Genomic DNA, 10203 nt, shown 5'->3' on the forward strand with positions numbered 1-10203 from the left:
CGCTGTGAGACAGCAGTGTTAACTCACTGTGTCACCGTGCCCCTCGGGAATCGAACCCGGGTCCCTGGCGCTGTGAGACAGCAGTGCTAACCCACTGTGTCACTGTGCCCCCGGGAATCGAACCCGGGTCCCTGGCGCTGTGAGACAGCAGTGCTAACCCACTGTGTCACCGTGCCCCCCGGGAATCGAACCCGGGTCCCTGGCGCTGTGAGACAGCAGTGCTAACCCACTGTGTCACCGTGCCCCCGGGAATCGAACCCGGGTCCCTGGCGCTGTGAGACAGCAGTGCTAACCCACTGTGTCACCGTGCCCCCGGGAATCGAACCCGGGTCCCTGGCACTGTGAGGCAGCAGTGCTAACCCACTGTGTCACCGTGCTCCTGGGAATCGAACCCGGGTCCCTGGCGCTGTGAGACAGCAGCGCTAACCCACTGTGTCACCGTGCCCCCCCCCGGGAATCGAACCCGGGTCCCTGGCGCTGTGAGACAGCAGTGCTAACCCACTGTATCACCGTGCTCCTGGGAATCGAACCCAGGTCCCTGGCGCTGTGAGACAGCAGCGCTAACCCACTGTGTCACCGTGCCCCCCCAGGAATCGAACCCGGGTCCCTGGCGCTGTGAGACAGCAGTGTTAACCCACTGTGTCACCGTGCCCCTCGGGAATCGAACCCGGGTCCCTGGCGCTGTGAGACAGCAGTGCTAACCCACTGTGTCACTGTGCCCCCGGGAATCGAACCCGGGTCCCTGGCGCTGTGAGACAGCAGTGCTAACCCACTGTGTCACCGTGCCCCCCGGGAATCGAACCCGGGTCCCTGGCGCTGTGAGACAGCAGTGCTAACCCACTGTGTCACCGTGCCCCCGGGAATCGAACCCGGGTCCCTGGCGCTGTGAGACAGCAGTGCTAACCCACTGTGTCACCGTGCTCCTGGTAATCGAACCCGGGTCCCTGGCGCTGTGAGACAGCAGTGTTAACCCACTGTGTCACCGTGCCCCTGGGAATCGAGCCCCGGGTCCCTGGCGCTGTGAGGCAGCAGCGCTAACCCACTGTGTCACCGTGCCCCCGGGAATCGAACCCGGGTCCCTGGCACTGTGAGGCAGCAGTGCTAACCCACTGTGTCACCGTGCTCCTGGGAATCGAACCCGGGTCCCTGGCACTGTGAGGCAGCAGTGCTAACCCACTGTATCACCGTGCTCCTGGGAATCGAACCCAGGTCCCTGGCGCTGTGAGACAGCAGCGCTAACCCACTGTGTCACCGTGCCCCCCCAGGAATCGAACCCGGGTCCCTGGCGCTGTGAGACAGCAGTGCTAACCCACTGTGTCACTGTGTCCCCGGGAATCGAACCCGGGTCCCTGACGCTGTGAGACAGCAGCGCTAACCCACTGTGTCACCATGCCCCCGGGGAATCGAACCCGGGTCCCTGGCGCTGTGAGACAGCAGTGCTAACCCACTGTGTCACCGTGCCCCCGGGAATCGAACCCGGGTCCCTGGCGCTGTGAGACAGCAGTGCTAACCCACTGTGTCACCGTGCCCCCGGGAATCGAACCCGGGTCCCTGGCGCTGTGAGACAGCAGTGCTAACCCACTGTGTCACCGTGCCCCCCAGGAATCGAACCCGGGTCCCTGGCGCTGTGAGACAGCAGTGCTAACCCACTGTGTCACCGTGCCCCCGGGAATCGAACCCGGGTCCCTGGCGCTGTGAGACAGCAGTGCTAACCCACTGTGTCACTGTGCCCCCGGGAATCGAACCCAGGTCCCTGGCGCTGTGAGACAGCAGTGCTAACCCACTGTGTCACCGTGCCCCCCCGGGAATCGAACCCGGGTCCCTGGCGCTGTGAGGCAGCAGTGTTAACCCACTGTGTCACCGTGCCCCCGGGAATCGAACCCGGGTCCCTGGCGCTGTGAGACAGCAGTGCTAACCCACTGTGTCACCGTGCCCCCCCGGGAATCGAACCCGGGTCCCTGGCGCTGTGAGACAGCAGTGCTAACCCACTGTGTCACTGTGCCCCCGGGAATCGAACCCGGGTCCCTGGCGCTGTGAGACAGCAGTGTTAACCCACTGTGTCACCGTGCCCCCCGGGAATCGAACCCGGGTCCCTGGCGCTGTGAGACAGCAGTGTTAACCCACTGTGTCACCGTGCCCCCGGGAATCGAACCCGGGTCCCTGGCGCTGTGAGACAGCAGTGTTAACCCACTGTGTCACCGTGTCCCCGGGAATCGAACCCGGGTCCCTGGCGCTGTGAGACAGCAGTGTTAACCCACTGTGTCACCGTGCCCCCGGGAATCGAACCCGGGTCCCTGGCGCTGTGAGACAGCAGTGCTAACCCACTGTGTCACCGTGTCCCCGGGAATCGAACCCGGGTCCCTGGCGCTGTGAGACAGCAGTGTTAACCCACTGTGTCACCGTGCCCCCGGGGAATCGAACCCGGGTCCCTGGCGCTGTGAGACAGCAGTGTTAACCCACTGTGTCACCGTGCCCCCCGGGAATCGAACCCGTGTCCCTGGCGCTGTGAGGCAGCAGTGCTAACCCACTGTGTCACCGTGCCCCCCGGGAATCGAACCCGTGTCCCTGGCGCTGTGAGACAGCAGTGTTAACCCACTGTGTCACCGTGCCCCCCCGGGAATCGAACCCGGGTCCCTGGCGCTGTGAGACAGCAGTGTTAACCCACTGTGTCACCGTGCCCCCCCGGGGAATCGAACCCGGGTCCCTGGCGCTGTGAGACAGCAGTGCTAACCCACTGTGTCACCGTGCCCTCAGGAATCGAACCCGGGTCCCTGGCGCTGTGAGACAGCAGTGCTAACCCACTGTGTCACCTTGATGAGAGAGCGAAACAGAGGGATATTGTCACTGAGGTTTACAGCACAGAAACAGACCCTTCATCCTTTTTTTAAACCCCTAAGCTAATCCCAATTGCCCACATTTGCCCCATATCCCTCTATACCCATCGTACCCATGTAACTGTCTAAATGCTTTTTAAAAGATAAAATTGTCCCCGCCTCTACTACTGCCTCTGGCAGCTCGTTCCAGACACTCACCACCCTCTGGGTGAAAAAATTGCCCCTCTGGACCCTTTTGTATCTCTCCCCTCTCACCTTAAACCTCTGCCCTCTAGTTTTAGAATCCCCTACCTTTGGGAAAAGATATTGACTATCTAGCTGATCTGTGCCCCTCATTATTTTATAGACCTCTAGAACAGATAGATAGAGACAGAAAGTGAGAGATAGTGTCTGCGTGGGTCTCTTCCGGAGCTCTGGTTTCCTCCCACAATCCCGAAGATATACAGCTTAGGGGGATCATCCGTGCTAAATTGCCTCTTAGTGTCCAAAGAGAGAGGGAGACAGAGAGAGAGAGAGAGAGAGAGAGAGACAGAGAGAGAGAGAGAGACAGAGAGGAGAGAGAGAGAGACAGAGAGAGAGACAGAGAGAGAGAGACAGAGAGAGAGAGAGAGAGAGAGAGAGCGACAGAGGAGAGAGAGACAGAGACAGAGAGGAGAGAGAGATGGAGAGAGAGAGATAGAGAGAGAGACAGACAGACAGAGAGAGACAGAGACAGAGAGAGAGACAGAGGGAAGTTTACAGGGAGACAGTCTGGGTGAGTGAAAGGGGTTGACAGGGGGCTGATGGAGAAATAGGGGTGAGTATTTATTGCTACTTACAGAAGTAAAACAAGCTCAGAATCAGGAGTCTGAAGTTCTCCATTCTCCCTCCTTTTCTCTCCGTCTCTCTCTCCCTCCTTTTCTCTCCGTCTCTCTCTTTCCTTTTCTCTCCGTCTCTCTCTCCTTTTCTCTCCGTCTCTCTCTCCCTCCTTTTCTCTCCGTCTCTCTCTCTCTCCTTTTCTCTCCGTCTCTCTCTCTCCGTCTCTCTCTGTCTGTCTCAGACTCCCAGCTGTGACTGAGCAAACTCCACTCTGTCTGATTTGGAATGAATGCAGTTGATTGTAATCTCTGCCTCCTCCCTCACTCACATCCAGCTCCACACACTGACTGCATCCCATCCTGTCCAGTATTTACAACTGTATCACTGTGTCTGTCCCCCCGTGTCTGTCTCCCCGTGTCTGTCTCCCTGCATCTGTCTCCCCCGGCCCGCCTCCCCCGGCCCCTCTCCCCAACCCCTCTCTCCCTGCCCCTCTCCCTCTGCCCCTCTCCCTCTGCCTCTCTCCCCAGGCCCATCTCCCCATGCCCATCTCCCCTGCCTATCTCCCCCTGCCCTTCTCCCACTGCCCCTCTTCTCCAGCCCGTCTCCCCAACCATCAGACTGGGAGCACTGTGCACAGTTCCAGTCTCCCTATCCCTCGGTTAGACCCACACTGGGAGCACCGTGCACAGTTCCAGTCTCCGTATCCCTCGGTTAGACCCACACTGGGAGCACCGTGCACAGTTCCGGTCTCCCTATCCCTCGGTTAGACCCACACTGGGAGCACCGTGCACAGTTCCAGTCTCCGTATCCCTCGGTTAGACCCACACTGGGAGCACCGTGCACAGTTCCAGTCTCCCTATCCCTCAGTTAGACACACACTGGGAGCACCGTGCACAGTTCCAGTCTCCGTATCCCTCGGTTAGACCCACACTGGGAGCACCGTGCACAGTTCCAGTCTCCGTATCCCTCGGTTAGACCCACACTGGGAGCACCGTGCACAGTTCCAGTCTCCGTATCCCTCGGTTAGACCCACACTGGGAGCACCGTGCACAGTTCCAGTCTCCGTATCCCTCGGTTAGACCCACACTGGGAGCACCGTGCACAGTTCCAGTCTCCCTATCCCTCAGTTAGACACACACTGGGAGCACCGTGCACAGTTCCAGTCTCCGTATCCCTCGGTTAGACCCACACTGGGAGCACCGTGCACAGTTCCAGTCTCCGTATCCCTCGGTTAGACCCACACTGGGAGCACCGTGCACAGTTCCAGTCTCCGTATCCCTCGGTTAGACACACACTGGGAGCACCGTGCACAGTTCCAGTCTCCGTATCCCTCGGTTAGACCCACACTGGGAGCACCGTGCACAGTTCCAGTCTCCGTATCCCTCAGTTAGACACACACTGGGAGCACCGTGCACAGTTCCAGTCTCCGTATCCCTCGGTTAGACCCACACTGGGAGCACCGTGCACAGTTCCAGTCTCCCTATCCCTCAGTTAGACACACACTGGGAGCACCGTGCACAGTTCCAGTCTCCCTATCCCTCGGTCAGACCCACACTGGGAGCACCGTGCACAGTTCCAGTCTCCGTATCCCTGGGTTAGACCCACACTGGGAGCACCGTGCACAGTTCCAGTCTCCATATCCCTGGGTTAGACCCACACTGGGAGCACCGTGCACATATCGGAATGTGGACTTGCTCCCACAGGGAATGGCGAGAATGTGGGGCTTGATCCCACAGGGGAGTGGGGAGAATGTGGGACTCATTCCCACGGGGAGTGGGTGCGGTGAATTTTATGGATGTGTTTAAGGAGAGTTGGATAAATGTGCAAGGAGAGAGGTTGACAAGGACGGGAGTTCAGGGGAGATGGTGAAGGAGTGGGATGAGGGGCCAGTATTGTACAGAAGGCTGAATGGTCTTTACGTTTATTGGCAGTGAGTTGATGTGATTGTTGTCAGACAGGAAGTGGATGGTGACAGGAATGTAGGAATACATTTGACCTCCTGTCTGGGATCCCACCAAACACATTACTATCCAAACCAATATCAGCTTAGGCAAGACACAGTGACTCAGAGTCAGGCTCCGAATCACTCTCAGCAAGGACAGATCCTGTCATCAACAAATCCAAGATACAAAATACAATTGTTTCTGCACTGTTTACACAAACTTTCTCTCAAACTTAACCACATTGTCAGCCCAGGGTTAGAGAGAGAGAGGGGAAATCAGCCAGGGTTCCTGCTCCTGATCACTGTCCAGTGATCCCTGGGTTAGAGAGAGAGAGGGGAAATCAGCCAGGGTTCCTGCTCCTGATCACTGTCCAGTGATCCCTGGGTTAGAGAGAGAGAGAGGGGGGAAATCAGCCAGGGTTCCTGCTCCTGATCACTGTCCAGTGATCCCTGGGTTAGAGAGAGAGAGAGGGGAAATCAGCCAGGGTTCCTGCTCCTGATCACTGTCCAGTGATCCCTGGGTTAGAGAGAGAGAGAGGGGAAATCAGCCAGGGTTCCTGCTCCTGATCACTGTCCAGTGATCCCTGGGTTAGAGAGAGAGGAAATCAGCCAGGGTTCCTGCTCCTGATCACTGTCCAGTGATCCCTGGGTTAGAGAGGGGGGAAATCAGCCAGGGTTCCTGCTCCTGATCACTGTCCAGTGATCCCTGGGTTAGAGAGAGAGAGAGGGGGGAAATCAGCCAGGGTTCCTGCTCCTGATCACTGTCCAGTGATCCCTGGGTTAGAGAGAGAGGTGTGTGGGAGATCAGGGAGATGCATCCAGCTGCAGCTGCTAGCAAAGTGTGTTCGGGAACTGGAGAAGGAGTTTGATGACCTCTGTCTAATTTGGGAGAATGAGAAGTTTATAGACAGGAGCTTTAGGGAGGTCGTTACACCTCAGCAGCAGAGCACAGGAAATTGGGTTACTGTAAGGAGAGGGAATGGAAATGTGAAAGGACAGGCAGAGCAGGGTTCCCCTGTGACCATTCCCCTCCACAACAGGAATTAAATGGATACTGTTGTGGGGGATGCTTTACCTGGGACAAGCCGGAACTCTGATACTGAGTCTGGTTCTGCAGTGTAAAAGGGTGGGAGGGAGGGGAGGAGAGCGGTAGTGATGGGGGACTCGATGGTCAGAGGTACAGACAGGAGGTTCTGTGGTCGGGACAGAGACTCCCGCGTGGTTTGTTGCCTCTCGGGGGCCACAGTCAGGGATGTCTCTGATCGCGTGCACAGTGTTCTAAAGTGGGAAGGTGATCAGCCAGATGTCTGGTACACATCGGTACCAATGACGTAGGTGAGAAGAGTGAGGAGGTCCTAAAGAGAGAGTATAGAGAGCTTGGAAGGAAGTTCAAAATCAGGACCCCGAGGGTAGTAATATCAGGATTGCTGCCTGTACCACGTGCCAGTGAGGGTAAGAGTAGGATGCTTGGGTGGATGAACATGTGGCTGAGGAACTGGTGTAGGGGGCAGGGTTTCCGATTCTTGGATCATTGGGACCTCTTCTGGGGCAGGTGGGACCTGTACAAGAGAGACGGGTTAGACCTAAACTACAAGGGGACCAGTATACTCACAGGAGGTTTGCTAGTGTTATTGGGGAGGGTTTAATCTAGATTTTCAAGGGGATGGGAACCAGAGTGCCAGAGCAGATAGTGGAGCGAAGGTAAAAAGACAGGTTAGTTCAAGCAAAATCACAAATGGAAGGGTTGAGTGTGGTGGAAATAATCTTTTGAGGTGTGTCTGTTTCAATGCCAGGAGTATTGTGGGGAAGGCAGATGAGCTGAAGGCATGGATTGACAGGTGGAAATATGACATTATAGCCATTAGTGAAACTTGGCTACAGGAGGGGCAGGACTGGCAGCTCAATGTTCCAGGGTTCCAATGTTTCAGGCATGATAGAGGCAGAGGGATAAAAGTTGGGGGGGTGGTATTGTTGGTCAGGGAAAATGTTACAGCGGTACTCAGGCAGGATAGATTAGGGAGCTTGTCTACAGAGGCCCTGTGGGTGGAGCTGAGAAACAGGAAAGGTATGACCACATTAATGGGGTTGTATTATAGACCACCCAATAGTCAGAGAGAATTGGAGGAGCAAATCTGCAGAGAGATAGCTGACAACTGCAAGAAATAGAAAGTTGTGATAATAAGGGATTTTAATTTTCCACATATAGCTTGGGACTCGCAAACTGTTAAAGGTTTAGACAGGGTAGAGTTTGTAAAATGTGTTCAGGAGAATTTTCTACATCAGTATATAGAGGTGCCAACTAGAGAGGATGGATACTGGATCTCCTATTGGGAAATGAGTTGGGGCAGGTGATGGATGTGAGTGTGAGGGAACACTTTGGATCCAGTGATCATAATGCCATTAGTTTCAACCTGATCATGGATAAGGATAGATCTGGTCCTCGGGTTAAAGTTCTGAACTGGAAAAAGACCAAATTTGATGAAATGAGAAGGGATCTGGGAAGTGTGGATTGGCACAGGCTGTTCTCTGGTAAGGATGTAAATGGAAAGTGGGAGGCCTTCAGAGGAGAAATTTTGAGAGTGCAGAGTTTGTATGTTCCTGTCAGGATTAAAGGCAAAGTAAATAGGAATAAGGAACCTTGGTTCTCGAGGGAGGTGCCAGATGATTGGAGGGTGGCTCATGTTGTTCTGCTGTTTAAAAAAGGTTCCAAAAGAAAGCCGGGGAATTAGAGGCCAGTAAGTTTGACGTCGGTGGTGGGCAAGTTATTGGAAGGTGTGATAAGGGATAGGACCTACAAATATTTGGATAGACAGGGACTTACTGGGGAGAGTCAACATGGCTTTGAGCGCCGTAGGTCATGTTTAACCAATCTGTTAGAGTTTTTCGAGGAGGTTACCAGGAAAGTGGATGAAGGGAAGGCGGTGGATGTTGTCTACCTGGATTTCAGCAAGGCCTTTGATAACATCCCACATGGGAGGTTAGTTAGGAAGGTTCAGTCGCTAGGTATACATGGGGAGGTAGTAAATTGGATTAGACACTGGCTCAATGGAAGAAGTAAAAAGTCTGACAACACCAGGTTTTAGTCCAACCTATTTATTTGATAATATTATCAAATAAATAGGTTGGACTAAAACCTGGTGTTGTCAGACTTTTTACTGTGTTTACGCCAGTCCAACGCCGGCATTCCCACATCAATGGAAGAAGCCAGAGAGTGGTTGTGGAGGATTGCTTCTCTGAGTGGAGGCCTGTGACGAGTGGAGTGCCGCAGGGATCGGTGTTGGGTCCATTTGTTGTTTGTCATCAATATCAATGATCTGGATGATAATGTGGTAAATTGGATCAGCAAATTTGCTGATGATACAAAGACTGGAGGTGTAGTGGACAGTGAGGAAGGTTTTCAAAGCTTGCAGAGGGATTTGGACCAACTAGAAAAATGGGCTGAGAAATGGCAAATGGAATTTAATGCAGACAAGTGTGAGGTATTGCACTTTGGAAGGACAAACCAAAGTAGAACGTACAGGGTAAATGGTAGGACTCTGAAGAGTGCAGTAGAACAGAGGGATCTGGGAATACAGGTACAGAATTCCCTAAAAGTGGCGTCACAGGTGGATAGGGTGGTAAAGAGTGCTTTTAGTACATTGGCCTTTATAAATCGGAGTATTGAGTATAAAAGTTGGAGTTTTATGGTGAGGTTATATAAGGCATTAGTGAGGCTGAATTTAGAGTATTGTGTACAGTTTTGGTCACCTAGTTACAGGAAGGATGTAAATAAGGTTGAAAGAGTGCAGAGAAGGTTCACAAGGATGTTGCTGGGACTTGAGAAGCTGAGTTACAGAGAGATTGAATAGGTTAGGACTTTATTCCCTGGAGAATGAGGGGAGATTTGATAGAGGTGTATAGGATTTTGATGGGTATAGATAGAGTGAATGCAAGCAGACTTTTTCCACTGAGGCTAGGGGAGAAAAAAAACCAGAGGACATGGGTTAAGGGTGAAAGGAGAAAAGTTTAAAGGGAATATTAGGGGGGAATTCTTCGCGCAGAGAGTGGTGGGAGTGTGGAATGAGCTGCCGGATAAAGTGGTAAATGCGGGGTCACTTTTAACATTTAAGAAAAACTTGGATGGGTTCATGGATGAGAGGGGTGTGGAGGGATATGGTCCAAGGGCAGGTCAGTGCAACTTGGCAGAAGAATGGTTCGGCACAGACAAGAAGGACCTCTTTCTGAGCTGTAATGTTCGATGGTTCTATGGTTTTCTATAAGAAAGAGAGAGAGAGAGCCCGGGTGTGAAGGAACACTCCTTTAATAGTGATTTCAGTGTGTGTGTGTGTGAGCCCGGGTGTGAAGGAACACTCCTTTAATAGTGATTTCAGTGTGTGTGTGTGTGAGCCCGGGTGTGAAGGAACACTCCTTTAATAGTGATTTCAGTGTGTGTGTGTGTGAGCCCGGGTGTGAAGGAACACTCCTTTAATAGTGATTTCAGTGTGTGTGTGTGTGAGCCCGGGTGTGAAGGAACACTCCTTTAATAGTGATTTCAGTGTGTGTGTGTGTGAGCCCGGGTGTGAAGGAACACTCCTTTAATAGTGATTTCAGTGTGTGTGTGTGTGAGCCCGGGTGTGAAGGAACACTCCT

General features: G+C 53.7%; 1 protein-coding gene across 1 annotated transcript in view; it reads right to left on the reverse strand.

The window, feature by feature from the left end:
- LOC145340365 (ecto-ADP-ribosyltransferase 5-like) overlaps nt 1-3843 on the reverse strand; it is a 15417-nt gene extending 11574 nt beyond the window's left edge. Inside the window, exon 1 of the mRNA XM_080184821.1 lies at nt 3653-3843. Within this exon, the coding sequence (XP_080040947.1) occupies nt 3653-3695 (43 nt within the window). The 5' untranslated portion in view covers nt 3696-3843. The remainder of the gene's footprint in view (nt 1-3652) is intronic.
- Nucleotides 3844-10203: the final 6360 nt, after the last annotated feature.

This window comes from Carcharhinus amblyrhynchos, unplaced genomic scaffold (genome assembly GCF_965287045.1).
Source record: "Carcharhinus amblyrhynchos unplaced genomic scaffold, sCarAmb.v2.hapA scaffold_958, whole genome shotgun sequence".
Classification (NCBI taxonomy): domain Eukaryota; kingdom Metazoa; phylum Chordata; class Chondrichthyes; order Carcharhiniformes; family Carcharhinidae; genus Carcharhinus; species Carcharhinus amblyrhynchos.